General features: G+C 33.6%; 1 protein-coding gene across 21 annotated transcripts in view; it reads right to left on the bottom strand.

Annotated features, from left to right (window-relative positions):
* The window catches only part of CSNK1G3 (casein kinase 1 gamma 3), a 108,545-nt gene that overhangs the window by 57,442 nt on the left and 34,484 nt on the right, over positions 1-16,619 (bottom strand). For all 21 annotated transcript variants that reach the window (XM_014859550.3, XM_070517531.1, XM_070517530.1 and 18 more), the window contains 3 exons: positions 15,371-15,796; positions 8,701-8,741; positions 4,190-4,259 (listed from right to left, as the gene is read on the bottom strand). In XM_014859550.3, the coding sequence (XP_014715036.1) occupies positions 4,190-4,259; positions 8,701-8,741; positions 15,371-15,548 (289 nt within the window). In that variant the 5' untranslated portion in view covers positions 15,549-15,796. The remainder of the gene's footprint in view (positions 1-4,189; positions 4,260-8,700; positions 8,742-15,370; positions 15,797-16,619) is intronic.

Genomic DNA, 16,619 nt, shown 5'->3' on the forward strand with positions numbered 1-16,619 from the left:
CTTACTTTTGAGTAGCTATATCAACCCTACAACTGCCCACCTCGGGACTCCTTGTTTATTCTTCCTCATATAACACCCCCTTACTTGTTTAAGCTATTGCTGTCATGCTTTTTGTTACTGACAGTGAAATTTACTCTTACCCAATGCAGTGGGCAGCACGGTTTTGTCTTTGTTCCTCTTCTCTTGTCACTCTACACTCCCCCCAAGAGCCCTCACCCATTCCCTTAGCTTTAAAAACACCCAGGTGCTGATGACTCCCAAATCTAGACCCTCATTTTACTCACTAAATGCTGAGTGGATGTCTTGACAAAACAAGACTATTCAATACATTAAATTTCTGCTATCATAGAAAGTGATAATGGTATAAAACAATATTCTAATCCTATGGAAAGCTAAGCAATATAAAGAGTCAGCCCCTCATATGCATATCATAGCATATACATGATATAAAATTTATCATTTTAACCATTTTTAAGTGTACAGTTTAGTAGCATTAGGTACATTCACATTGTTGTGCAACCGTCACTACCATGCATCTCCAGAACTTTTTCATCATCCCATACTGAAACTCTGTACCCATGAAACAATATCTTCCCATTCCTTTCTCCCCTCAGCCCGTGGCAACCACCATTCTTGCTTTGTGTCTCTATGAATCTGACTACTCTGGGTACCTCACTGGGTACTGGAATCATACAATATTAGTCCTTTTGTGACTAGCTTATTTCAGTTAGCATAACGTCCTTAAGATTTATCTATATTGTAACATGTGGCAGAATTTCCTTTTTTTTTTTTTTTTTTTGAGGAAGATTAGCCCTGAGCTAACATCTGTTGTCAATCTTCTTTTTTTTTCCCTCCCCAAAGCCCCAGTACATAGCTATATATCCTAGTTGTAGGTCATTCTAGTTCTTCTATGTGGGCCGCCTCCACAGCATGGCTTGACGAGCAGTGCATGGTTCCACACCCAGGATCCAAACCAGCAAACTCCGGGCTGCCAAAGTGGAGCATGCGAACTCAACCACTCAGCCACCCAGCTGGCACCTCTGTGTTTAATTTTTTGAGGACGACACATACTGTTTTCTACAATGGCTGCATCATTTTACACTCCCACAAGCTATGCACAAAGATTCAAATTTTTCTACATTCACACCAACACTTGTTGTTTACTGGTTTGTGGGTTGTTTTTTGTTTATTTGATAACAGGCATTCTAATGGGTGTGAAGTGGTATGTCTTGGTGGCTTTGAGTTACATTTCCCTAATGATTAGTGATACTGACCTTTTTTCATGTGCTTATTAGCCATTTGTATATCTTCTTTAGAGAAATATCTATTCAAGTCCTTTGCCCATTTTTTAGTTGGATTGTTTGTATTTTATTGTTGAGTTTTAGGAGGTCTTTATATATTCTGGATATTGATTAAATATATCTAATGTTAACACTGACAAGCAAGTTGCTACTTAAAAGAAATAACATACCATAAGAGAGTCATAGGTTAAATTACTTTGAATGGCCCATTTATGATTAAGAGCAGTCTGAAAACATAATCCTTTTAAGTATCAATTCCAAAATCAAATTTTTTTTTTAAAGATTGGCACCTGAGCTAATATCTGTTGCCAATCTTTTTTTCTTCTTCTTCTTCTTCTTCTTCTCCCCAGTAGACAGCCATGTATTATAGTTGTAGGTCCTTCTGGTTGTGCTATGTGGGATGCCGGTTCAGCATGACCTGTTGCGTGGTGCCATGTCCGTGCTCAGAATCCAAATGGGTGAAACCCTGGGCCACCAAAGTGGAATGCACGAACTGAACCACTCAGCCACAGGGCCAGCCTCATCAAATTATTTTAAAGTTGTCAGTTTCTCCCCAGACAATTAATCATTCTTGTTTTTCTACTAGGCTCACATGGGTACTCAAAAATGTTTTTAAAATTCATGATAAAAACACTAACAAGTAACCAAAATTCACATGATTCATATGAAATACTCAAAAATAACCACACTTGTCAGAGTTTCAGAGCCACCACAATGCACCCCTTCAGGCAATACCATCCATATTTCAATCTATGTAAATGCTATGCCGTAGAGCACAGGGGAGCACCCTCATATACTTAAACTTCCCTGTAAACGGTGGTCCCTGGAGTTGTGCAACACCGTAGTCCTATGGCATTCAAGTGGTAAAAGATGCATGCTTCATTTTTAGTACTATCTTTGGAATAATTTTTTAAGTTAAAAAAGCCAAAGAATATAATAATAAAAGTAAGTGCAAATCTGGTATTCAATTCAATGACTTCTTAAACTCTAAATTGACTTATTCATTATTATCCAATTAAAGTATTCAATCCTATTTTTCCAAATGATAGTTTTACTACTTAAGTAGATAGACCTGTTGTCATCTCCTCAGCATGCAATCTTCCTCCTTCTGATAACACCTCAATTTCCCAATAGGCAACCACCTCTCCCGTTCCCCAGTCCCTGAGTTTCAGGTAGCTGCTGGGATGAGCACAAGAGCTAAGTCTGGGAAAGCAAATTCACAATGATTAAACCAAGGAAAGGCATGGGACACAAAATAAGACAGTAAGATTCAATTCTAGAACATTTGCTGGAATTTTTAGGAAAAGGATGCTTTTACAATTGCTAAGCTAGGCTATTGGTAACCACCTCTACTTTCTCATAAGAAGCTTCAACCAGAGAATGAAGTTTACACACACACACAAAGGTAGAGCATAGAGACAAACTGAAAAATGTCCCTGATGACAGCAAGTCCTGGATATAGCAATGCCTTATATATAGGTCCTTTCCCTGAATGTCCAGTACATGAGCCAATAAACTTTTTTTTCCACTTAGCTTCTCAGCTTTTTGTCACTTGCTAGTCCTAACTAATATGTGTAGGTCCACATGTAATTAGTTTTATCTCCCTATCCTTTAAATCTCAGTTGTCAATGATAATTTTGATAACTCCTGGAGTCCTGTCTGTATCAGACTTAAATATGCATTACGAGAAGTCTACAGTGATAAAAAGATTAATACAAAATGTTAACTTCTTGTCCCCACAATGACTACTCATTTGGAAAGTATGCTCTTAGAAAAAAAGAATGCAGAATTGAAAATGTATTAAGAAATGGAGAGCTCTACCAGTTAAAATATAAACATGTGCTTACGAAAAGACACATGAAAAAATTCCATTTTATAAAATCTGGGAAACAAAATATCCCTACCTCGTAAGAAACTGTACATATAAAATCATTACAGGTAATAGAATAGGAGCGAACAGAAAAAGTAGAGCTGGGAGAAGCTTTACCATAAAGGAAATGCAACATACAATAAGAAATTTTCTCCTTAGTTTTTTCCAGTGGCACCAAATATCCATTCTTACTTAGATTTGGAGTTTATGTAAAAATATATCTGTATTAGTTCCTATAGTCACTGTAATTACTACGTACTTGTAGCCTAAAACAACAAAAACTGATTTTCTCATGGATCTGGAAGCCAGAAATCTGAAATCAGTTTTGCTAGGCTGAATCGAGGTGTTGGCAGGGGCTCACTCCCTCTGAAGGTTCTAAAGGAGAATCCTAGAAGCCTCTTCAGGTTCTGGCAGCCACCAGCATTCCTTGGCTTATGCTTCTATCACTCCAACCTCTGCCTCTATTATAGCCACTTTACCTTCACCACTTCCGTGTTTGTAAAATGTCCCTCTGCCTCTCTGTTATAAGGATATTTGTGATTGCATTTAGGGACTACCCAGAAAATACAAAATAATCTCCCCATCCCAAGATCCTTAATTTAATCACACCTGCAAAGTCTTCGCTATAAGCTAACATTTACAGATTCCAGGGATGATGATATGGGTATCTCTTATGGGGCCATTTCCAGCCTACCACAATGTTATAATTCATTCCAATAACTATAATATCACCAAAAAGGCTAAGAATATGGAAGTTATATGCATCTTATATTCTCAAATTAAATATTTTCACAATGTTCTCTACTCATATTAGCACCAACACAAAAAGCTCCAAAAATGTCAAATTTAAAATAAAAAGGGAACATCAAGATTCTAGCAAGAAAACGGCTAGTGACCATGGCCTTAAGAAGTGATGCATTTTAATGAAACTTAAAATACTATTCTTGGAAACTAATGAGTTATGATCATGACAATCAATCCCTTTTATTACAAATTTAAAATGAATATAAAACTTTACCTCCAGATCCTAACTGCTTGTAGAATCTGTATTCCAAATGTAGCTGTGGTGCTCTGGATTTCATAGGCTCCTAATTAAAAAAGAAACAACAAAAAATATTTAAGTTATTAAAAGAACACTAGGTTCCACTTCCAAATATTCTAAATCTTGGTATCAACACATATATATAATGTAATATTTTATTAGGCATCTTTGTCTCTCTAAAAGTTAGAGCCGTATAAAAATAAACTTCACATTCATTGTAAAGTAAATTGATGCCATAAATGTACATAAGGTTAAGTGCCTATTAGACCAAGCATTAGGAAAATCTATGTTTGATTCTTTGACCCCGAAGAAAAGTATAATCCGAACATGCATGACTAGGGGAATGGTGTCCTTACTCTACTTCTCCTGTTCCCAAGAATTCACCTCTGAACTGTATATTTCTGATGTAAAGGTTCTAGGTTAAAGTGAAGTCATAGAAAAGAAAGAAAGAACAAAGATGGAGATATGAAAGTTTTGATGGTAGGAACAACATATTTTTTAAAATTTTTAGTTGAGGCATAACTTACAATAAAAAACATGCTTCGTAAGCATTAGGTCCATGAGCTTTATTAACTGTATATATCCCTGCCACTACCACCTCAAAAAATCTTCAGAACATTTCCCTTCGCTCAGAGGTAACCACTTTTTGACTTCTATCACCTTTGAATTAGTTTTTTCTGTTACTGGATATCATATAAATGACATTAGACAGTATATGTTTTATATGTATGTCTCTGGCTTTTTTCACTCAACATTTTTGAGATTTATGTATACACACACACATACACAGAGACAACATAAACAGAAGCAACATAGATTTTAGAAACAAGAAATAAATAATGAATGTGTGAAAACATCTGCAGAATACAGGAAACTATAACAGGGTGACATAAGAAATTTGAATAAGATCCAACAGGAAAGTATAAGAGGTAACAAAATTTAAACAAAACCAACAGAACTTCAAGAAATAAAAAAACACTACAATAACCAAAATGTAAAATTTAGTTTGCCAGTAGATTAAGACAACAGAGAAAATAATTTGGAAACTGTAAGACATAGAAAAACATCTACAGAATTAGAAAACTATGTAGAATGCATCTATATAAATTATACAGAATGCATTATTAAGGAAGAAAAACAGAAAATACAGAAAAAATGATTAGAGATCTGGACAATGAAATGAGAACATCTAATATGCATTTGATAAGAGTCTCAGGAGGAAACGAGAGAGAAAAGCGAGCAGAGGCAAGAACTGAAGAAATAACTGCTATACAGATGAAAGATAACAAACCACAGATTCAAAAGGAATGTGAATGCCAAAGAGAATAACTAAAAAGAAATTTATACCAAGACATATCATAATGAAACTACAACCAACAACAAAGACTTCAGATAAGGCTTCAACAAAGACTAGTAAAAGCCCAATGGAACAATTACAATCATAAAGATTATTATAAGAGAAAATAATCAGCCTAGTTCTTGAGAGGCAGGATAGTAGAATAGTTACAAGCACAGACATTGAATCTAAACTGTACTGGGTTGGAATCCTAAATCCACTAGTTACTAGCTGTGTGACTTTGACAAGCAACTTAACCTTTCTGTACTTTTCAGTTCCCCCATCTATAAAAGAGGAGAAAAACTTTATCTTTCTCATTATACATATATATAATACACATATACACACACATACACATATATGACTTAAAACAGTGCCTTCTACATAATGAATGCTATGTTACCAATAATTTTTCAGTTAACTATGTAATAGTACATAACCATAACATGTAATAAAAGATGGTCACTTATGCAATCACCAGCGAAATTAAATACATAACTTATTAAATCATTAATATTCCTTAAGTAAAAACAGAAACCCAGTTCTAACCTAGTTGAGTCAGTTCCACTTGATTCCAGTACAAACAGAAGTCACCTCATCACAGGATGACATTTTCATTATTCACGGACAACAGGTTATTATATAAGTGCAAACAACAAGATATGCAAGTAGTGGCTGAGACTGAATTAACAAATTACCCTGAACAAGTTATCAGTCTGAACTAAGACAACACTAAATAAATGTAAAAACCTTTCTAAGAGATAACAGAGCTGAGAGCAGTCACTGTTATCAAATAAAGCCTTCATTTGTACCAAAGTACAAAAATCAGCACTGAAGACATATAGAAATAACATTTGCAAGTAATCACTTTTAAGGCAGGTTTTGAACAAAATTATGTTATCTGTTATAAACAGATACAACAGATACAAACAAAAAATATATAAGGACATTTTACATTTATATATACATATGTATGTACGTATATATAGTATACATATATATAGTATACTATATATATATAATATAGTATACTATTCATATAGTATATGTATAGTATATAGTAATACATATGCTAAATATGTATTTAGTACCTATGTATGTACTAAATATATATATATATTTAGTAAACTAAGTACTAAATACAGTCCAATAGTTTATGTGAAAATTTTTCTGTCCTGCCAATATACTTTTTTGATAAATTTGAAGTGAACATGACTCTATATCATACTTCAACCTTAAAATACTAAACAAAGATACGAAAATATTCCCAGTGCCCACAAAGGACACTGAATAACCACAACTATTATATGTAGTGATGACTGTGCTTTAAAAAGGGATAAATCAGAGCAGAGAAAGAATGTTCAAAAAACAAAAGAAGAAAAATAATTAAGTGGATAGTGATATGGCACAAAGATAAACTAAAAAGAGTAATATATGTGTGCATATATAAGAAGGCTGAAAGACGACATAATAAATGTTTACTAAGGTTCAATGGTGTCAACAGGGTAAACAAGCTCCAAATCGGAAAATAAAAGGACCTAGGGGTCACCACTTAAGGACTGAAACAGAGAAGGAAAGGTCAGCCTAAAGCAGTGGCTCCTGTTTTGACACAATGGTTTACTCTCCGTAACATAGTGGTTAAATATCATTCACATGCTCCCATGAGCGGAGCTGCTCACTATAGGCTGCTGCATCAGTAACACAGAATACAGGTGTTACCACACCTCTACCCTCATGTGCCACTCCCACTCCTAACACTATACAATGTCTAGATCCCAGACCACTGGCCTAGAACATGGGAAAAGGAAGAATTCCAAAGAAATGAAAAGCAGCAATGTTCATTCAAACACTGTCCAGTCTCCGCATCCTCCCTATTGTGACTCATACAAACTAACTCCCCTTGTCCTGATTTCATGCTCATGAGGGAAATTTGTAATCCCTATAGAAAGAAAATATATTATTTATACTAATTTGGGGCATTCTGGACCTGCAATAGTAAAATATCTCATTATAAATTAGAAATTAAATCTTTCTAAATATTTACAACTCTGAGAGCTTGAACTGTGTGAACTGATTACTGTGAATTCACCTCTGAGTAACAGTGACAGTCTTAATGAGATGACCAAACCAGCTATTCTGTTATAAAGCCAAGGACCAAACCTTAAAACCAAGGTGAATTTATCTAGGTAAATGTCAGTCCCAATCCACATGTCAACCAGCCACTCTCTCCTGGTGGCACTACAACCCTACTGTGCATCTTTATTTCCCAGTGAAAATAAACAGCATTTGTTACAGTGAAACTCAGTCTACTCTCACAAAGATACTTAAAATTAAGTAGTACAGTATTCTATCTGATCCCAAAAGTTTTTTTATTTCTCCCATTTGCCTCTTCCTCTAATGGTCTCTCCTTATACATTAACCTCACATTACCCTAATAATAGTGGTTGTATTGGCAGAGAGAAGATTGACAATGGCAGGCAGACTGGAAAAACCAAGTCATGCTTAACCTCAGGGAAACCTGGCTGGCAAACCAGATAGAAAAGTTGTGCCAGAAGAAATTACGTCTTATAAAAATTCCCAGATCCCAACTCTACTGAAAAAAAAAACACTGCCCTACAGCTGTGGTACTGGGCACATTTAGGACTTCAGAATAGTCCCGTGGGAGTCTGCTTTCCCTGCTATCCTCCACCCACATCAAGCATTTATAAAGCCCTGAAGGTCAGGCAACAGTCAGCTTTACCACATATAAAATATCAACAGAAAAAGAGATTTTGGAAGCTACCTGGAAATATATTTTCAAACAACATAATCCTGAATACTAAGGACACTTTTACCCAAATGCTTGAATCAGAAAGAGAAATCTTGCTTTCTAATTTTTGCCTAATTAAAAATGCCAATATGCCAGCTTCCTTAAATTAAAAATAGTGCCAAAATTCAAAAATTCAATTCTATAATGCTTCCAAAGTACAGTATTCTATCTGATTACAAAGTACAGGGATTGAGTTTTTCATGGCATAGAAAGACACAGACATGGTATAGATTATCATACGCTTGAGGGGCATGGTGATGCTAGGAACTTAATAACAAAAGATCAGTTATGCACATCAATTTCCCAGTAATATTTAAGGAAAAATAAGAAACATGAACTTACCAGTTTAATTGCCACATATTCATTTGTGTATAAATTTTTCCCTTGAAAAAGAAAAAAGGAGTCAGATTCTACCGGTAATTAATTTTTAAAGAAATATTATATAAAACTGTTCTGTGAGAGAAAAAAAAGCACACAGTATATTTAAATCAAGCATAGGTTTTTGCTTCTAACTATTTAGCAAAAACCTCAATGACAAGGAAATATTAAACTTATGATGAACTCAATGATGTATTTAGCATTTCACCTGGATTCAGAATAGAAAGTGATACTAATAAATACTTTAGCCCACATAAAAATGGAAAGATTCTTATTTTATTGGAATACTGTACATAACTCAGAAAGTAATCAATAGTCAAACATATGCTAAACTAAATTTCAAAATCAGAACTCTCACATAAAAACAGGAATACAAAATTTCTCTCCCAATCACCACTTCATTTTAAATCCTTCATTATTATGGGATGTAATCTTATTAGGGCTGAAATGTAATCTAGCAAATATTCCAAATACATAGCAAAATCTGGAATGTATTAAAAATGAAATAAAGTAAGAAAAGTATTATTCATTAATTGGCTCTGACAAAGCAGTTAACGGCTTCAAGGGGAAAAAGGGTTATAGCACCTCAACTTACAACCAAATTAAATTCCAGATATTTTAAGAGTTAGATATAAGCCATAAAACAAGAAAATATACTTATCAGCCCAATCTATGGAAGGCTTTCTGAGCATTAAAAAAAAAACAGAAAAAGATAAAAATATCAGAAGATTTTATACAGACTTGATTGCATAAAATATTTCAAACTTCTGTATGTTGAAAAAATGTATCATATACAAAGGACAGGTAAATGACAAACTAGAACAAAGATTTAATATCATTAATATGTAAAAACTCCAAATGAATTACAGAAACCTTTGGTATTGGCAAACTGAAAATAATCTACAAAATTCCAATGGGTCAGCATCTGTAGCCTAAGTAAAATACTATGGAGAATTTCTGAGGCAATAAGAATATGAAGACAATTTGATAAATAAATTAACGTGATTCTTTACAAGCACAGTAAAAAGAATAAAAAATAGAACCATATGTGGTTTCAGAATTTCCAATATTTTTTCAATAAGCATGTGTTATTTTTATAATAAGAAAAATAGAATAATGATAGCTGTTTTTTTAACCATGATAGTAGCTGACCCTGGGCACACTGGCTACTGAACACAGAATAGGCAATCATCAACTTTCACACATGATCTTCCAGCATAATACCCCTAACTTCCTCTCATACAGCAGCTGATGAATGGCAGTAAAACTTCTAGGCAAAATTTCAGTCTCAGACATGTTGCCACCATTGTGCAGCAGGGTTTGTTAAAACATAAAATACTTTTCTGAATTTTGTCCTTATTTTATAAAAATAAGTTAAAAAATAGCATTCATACCAAGTCTCTTAAACCCATTATAGATGACACAAAGATGGAACTCAATAGGAGTACCAAAAGTGGGTGAATGTTAAGCTGTATACAGGTACTCATTGAGCCTATAAATACTAAAAATTAATATTAGAAAACATATATTTTTAGTTAATTAGTTCAGAATTTAGATGTACCTTCAAATACATTTTCAAGAATATATTATATATGAAATTTTAGGCATCCTCTAGAGTAAGTGTATAGTTAAAAATTTAATGAAACAGTGAGAAACTTAATCTTAAAGAACTAGTGTCTAACAAAGGAACAATTCTGTTTTGAGTTCACAGATGGAATTTGTATTTCCTCAAGATATTATCATCTTTTCATAACTATTTTGAATATGCTATTTATTCACAAGTACACAAGGGAAAAATAATCACAGATGAAAAGTTTGGTTAAATACAGATTTCACAGAACCAAAATACACCAAATACTTCTAAAAGTACTGTTTTTTGTTGGCATTTATAGGTAAAATGACTTCTTGTAGATCACAGCAGAAAGCACTAAATCCTAAAAGCATCACCTTTTTTTGAACATTAGAGATTTTGCTCAACTTTGAGGGTCATATTTAAAAACATATGAACAATGATCAAACAATACTACCAAGGCATTTTTGTCATCTACCATAGGCATAGCCACACATAGTTGGCTTTTAATCAATATTTGTTATATGCATGAACAAACAAATGATGCACAAGGTAGGTGTCTGTGTGTATAATATGAGTGAGAGGGAAGGAGTGTTTGTGTGGAAGGAATCCAGTTAAGAGAAGGCTCCAAGTAGACTGGTTCCAGGTAACTGTTGTTTTAATCCAATTTCAGAAGACATTTCCAACACAGCTTTGTGCCATATTGACCTTGGAAATATGGTTTTAACAATTTGTGTTTGGATGGTAATTATCACAGAAAAGTAAGTTCTACAGAAACTATATATATATATTCATAACAGGGACTACCAGTCACCCACCAAAATCCATGCTCCTCTTCTATAATCGAATGCCTAAGTTTTAAAGTGGTTGTCCAGCTAGAGACTACATTTCCAGCCTTTCTTTCAGCTTGGTGTGGTCATGTGATTAAGTTCTGTATATGAGTGGACATGAGGTATGTCACTCCCCACTTCCAAGAATGAATGTGTGCTCTCCTGGCCCTTTTTCTTCTTCCGGCTGGCTGGGAAATAGCAACAACTGGAGCAATCACCTCACACAGAAGCCTCATGTTGCGGATGTAGAGGTACCCTGACAGCCCTGGGTACTCTCCCTCTGGTTCATTATATGAAAGAAAAACTATTTTGTTTAACACCACAATATTGTAGGATCTCTTTGTTATAGCATCATAGTCTATTGCTAATTATCACATTTTTCAGTTTAGTTTTATAATATGCTTCAGTTAGCAACAGTAGAAAATCATCAATAAAAACAAAAATGATGAATCCACTCTAATCTGCATATTTATTAGATATATATTGTAAGGCCTGCAGAATTTTCAACAAAACAATTCTTAAATATAAATAAAATAAGAAGAGTTATGAGCTATATATAGGAATAAGAAGAGAAGAAACAAAAACGAGAAGTTAGGAAAATTCCTATGGCATACTTAATTATGTCAAAGTTACAGTATCTTATTTCAGATGTAGCAATTCACAAAGCAATACATAACACTCTTGTTCTGTGTTCTTTCATGTGATAGGCAGTCAGGTGTAGCCACAAGAGGGGACACATAAGAGGCTCAGGAAAACAAAGTTTATTATACTCACAGATCCTGGAGAGGGATCACAGGAAAAGCACCACGTTTTGGTCAGGTAGTAGAAGACAGGAGCAAGGGGAGAGCTTAGACCAAGGGCTTTTATTGGAGTTTCCACAGGAAAGGCAAGGCAGGGCAGGTAAATAATTTAGGATTGGCTAGTTTGAATAATTCTGGTGGCAAGTAATTCTGGTAGTGAATAATTGTGGTGGCCTCTGGGCTATAGAGCTGGTCTCTAGTTGTGCTGTACCTGGCCAATGGATGACTAAGGAAGAGGAAGATTGCCTCCTGCAGTGTACCAGCCACACAGAGGAGGTATGGCTCTGGATTGGTTAGTTTGCAGATCAACGGCATGCTCCCAACTAGGTTCTTTGTTACCTCTAATAATTGATAGCCCCAGGAGGAGCAGTCTCTCCCCAGCCAGAAAGGCTTTGTAAGATGTCAAAACATCACAATATACAGAAAAATAAAAAATATGTATAATACAACCTTATATTTAACTAGCTATGTTTGGTCTCATTCAGTGCCTGTTAAAAACATTTCTAGGGGTTTTGGTTGATTGTCTAAGCTAGAAATACATCTACCAACATGCAGAATGCAAGTCTTACCACCAACACATATAAAGATAAAATAGAAACAAAAATACATCAATTCATCATTTTACAATAAAAAATACAGATAAAAATGATAGTAAAATACGTTTACTTAAATTTAATTTTACATTATCATTTAAAATGTTTACCTATTTTTTAAAAATCTCAAGGCCAATTTCTTACATCTGTCTAACTTTTTTTTTAATAATTACCTCTAAGAGAAGTTTCAACAGTGGGTAATACTGTCTTCTCCTTGGGGCATCTGGAAATGGTAGGTAGGGGAACGTATTTGAGTTTGTGATGGAGGGGCAGCTCCTATTTAGTGCCCAAGAGGTCTGAAGTTCTAAACACCATGCAATCTGTGGAACAGTCTTTTACAAATAAAGAACTGTCCAGCCCAAATTGCTGATAGCATCTTTGTTAAAAATCACTTACCTAAAACATGTATACCTTATATTCTTTCTTACCCAATACTAACCATAAACATTTTAGCGCCAGGAATCAAATGTTCAAGATGTGTATATTAATGTAGTTTTAAAGAAAGCACTTTAAGAATTCAAACTAGCTTTTAACATTAGCAAGTTTGTCCAGTTATACAAAGAATGATGCTTATAATAACTTTTTATGTACAAAGAAATCATTTGGCTTTTAACATTAGCAAGTTTGTCCAGTTATACAAAGAATGATGCTTATAATAACTTTTTATGTACAGAGAAATCATTTGGGGCCTTAAAAAAAGGAGTAAAATGCCCCTTTATGTAATAGTCTATCAATAAGAAAGAATAACATATTAAATTGGCTCTACAAGAATACATGACATATATTAAAAATATATATGACACAGATACATATATAGATAACATATTTAAATAAATAAATTATACAAATATACAATGAACATCCATAAACGGATTAGACAGATACAAATAGATGAATGGATAGGTAGACTAAGAAGTCATCTTACTCCTATTCCTGCTTATTCACAGACTAAAAGAAAGGGGTATTTTACTGCTTTTTCAGTAAGCAGCATATAAAGTTTCAGTATTTGGTACATATGGTTTCTCATATTGCCCTCGTTAAAATGGTCTACTAGATTTGTTTTGTGTGGGTAGACACACACACACACACACACACATATATATATGTAGTTATTTTGTATATATATGTATATATATGCAGTTATTTTAACATAAATTATATGAAACTAATTTTGAATAAAAATGGCCAAAGTACTATAGTCATACACACAGAGAGCAATAGATGGATATAGTACAAATATATATATGACATAATAGATAGTTGTAGAGCTAATTTATATAAATTTAAATAAATATACAAACAATATGCTATAATTTTAATTCTAAAAGTGAGCAAATATCTTGATATTGTCTTCTAAAGGAGCAGCAAATCATTATTTTCCTAAAATATGCGGGTATAGTATTGGTCCTTTTACATTATCATCTAAATTTAATCTTCACAATGACCTAGGAAGTAGAAATAATCCCATTTTAAAGTTGAGGAATCTGAGACACCGAGTAGTTAAATGACTTATGTATTCCACAGCGGCATGGGCAATTTTTATATTTTTTCAGTCTATTATCAGTGCCTAATCATGCCTCATACATGACAGACATGCAATAAATTTTGAATGAAGGGATGAATGGTGCTCAAAGTTAGACAAGTAAATAATCTGGTTTTCCTAACTTCAAAATCAGAAACAATTTAAGAATTTCAAAAGATCTAATTCAATACCCTTCAAAAAGCAAAATGTAAAACATTTACCTTTCAAGTATTTGAGTCCCTACCAACATGCAAAAGAGTCTGCCAGTCACATCATATTACAGCTATGTACAAAGTATGTCACTGCCTTTTATTGGCTTGCTTCATTCAAAGATTTCACGTACATTAACTACACAAAACAGTAATAAAACGGAGTTAACTACAAATTAGCGTGTTTTATAAGATGAAAATGAGAAGCAGTTGAGTAGATATAACATAACTGGATTTATATCTAACAAGCGGAGTTCGATCTAAGGAAGATTGTGAAACCAAGTTTTCTTTTTTTACTTCTCAAGTTTCCACTCTTGGCAGTCCACGGACCAGAATCCTCAAGGTACTTCAATACTGACTCCCATATAACCGTGCTACCCTCCTTCTTGTTTCTCGTCAATGAAGACAGCTACATCTCTACTGTACGGGAAGTTAAAAAACTAGATTTTCATCTTAAGTCTGTCATTAAATTGCTGTGCGACATTTGGCAGGTAATTTTCCCTCGCTGAGTTTCAACTGCCTTAAATGTAGAGTTAGGAGGTTTAACTGGACCAATGTTTCCCAAACTTGCCTGCTTATAAATAAGATTAAACTGAGTCAGTACTTTGTATCACTTGTTAAGCACATATATTCCCGAGCAGCACCCTGGATACACTGGCAGGGGAGGGGTGGGGGATTAATTACAACAATGTAAATTTCACTGATTTTTATGTGGTTTCAGCATATTACCTTGACTTTAAGCCATATATATACTCCTAAAGTGATCAGTTACTAAATGTTTTCAAATCTGAAAAAGTAGCCTAAATATCATTCTAAAAAATACACTGCAAAGGCCCTCCTGGCACTTATTTTAGCCTCTTGGGGCTTTTTAATTTACTTCCTTTTCTCCCATATTCTGGATACTTAACTTCAAGTAAATAGACATTCCTATACTAGGGAACTCCTTACAAATGAAAATACAAGCACATAAGAAATTCCCAACATCTATATTCTTTAAAATTACCACAACAATTAAACAACTAAACAATAAGTAAATCATTTTCATTAGAAAGGATCTTTCATTAAAATCAAAATTCTTCCAACATAATGTAGTAAACAAAATAGCCTTACCTAATCGTAATTCTCCAAAATTGCCACATCCAATTTTTTTTCCAACTCTAAAGTTAGGTCCAACCATTAAAACTCCAGAGGACGAAGACCCAGTTCCTCGAGTATTGTGTCCCGACCGACCACTAGGTCGTGCCATTCTATCATCTGATTTGTCCTTGTCTTTCTTTTTATTATCCATATCAAGTTTGCGGTACTCCACTTTGAATTCTTTAATCAAGACAAGCACACTGAAATAGGGTATTGTGAGAACAGGTACATCACTAGGTAACTGTACCAGGTGGGTAATGCTAACATTCAAATTGCAGTAGGTAGTCAATCAACTGGCACGTGTTCATCCCATTCGTAAAATTTTTCTCAGTTGTCTTTTCAGCAAAACATGTCATCAAAATTATCTTCTCAATGATGTGAGTTGATTTTGATAGAGAGCTAGAATATTAAGAAAATAAAATTAGTAAACTTAGAGAATTTAAAAACATATGTTTGGGAAATTAATAAAAGTTTAGGCAATGGATTATTGCTATTTGTTGATGCCCACTAAAATCAAACCACAGTAGACTCTTAAATTAGCCATGACCCTTTATTCCTAAACTTTAATACCAAAGATATCACAAAAACAAAACAAGAAAACATCAAGGATCTGGTTACTTCTTAAAAACAAAAAACTACAGAATGTATTGATTGTTTAATAAGCCAATATACATTCATTAACCCACACCTTCCAACTTAAAATCATTTCAATTTAAAAAAATACTCAAAAAATTCCAATAAGTCAATATAAGATTTTCAATTTAAAAGCAGAAAAAGGAGATAAGTTTTGCAAATCAATAAAAGATCTTAATAAAAATATCTTCCACATGGTCATACACTTAATAATTTTCAAAGTCTTTTCAGATATACATTCTCATTTGATCTTCATTTATTCAAATATTTATTACTCATTAACTATATATGGGAATGGAGCTCTGAAGCGATAATACAAAGAACAATCTTGCTACCCATGAAGGAAAACAATTAATTCTTACGTACATTTAAACCAGGCCTTAAAAAATAAATATAAAAAAAAATAATAAGTAATAATAAATAAGCAATAAAATAATAAATAAAATAAAATAACAAATAAATAAATAATAAAAATAATAAATAAAAAAATAAATATAATTTCACAAGGTTAAGAAATGTTGTCAGGCATCAACCCTATGAGTTGAAGGTAGGTTTTAAACTTTCTAATATACAGATGAAAACAGTAAAG

The sequence above is a fragment of the Equus asinus genome, chromosome 9 (assembly GCF_041296235.1).
Source record: "Equus asinus isolate D_3611 breed Donkey chromosome 9, EquAss-T2T_v2, whole genome shotgun sequence".
NCBI classification, from domain to species: Eukaryota; Metazoa; Chordata; class Mammalia; order Perissodactyla; family Equidae; genus Equus; species Equus asinus.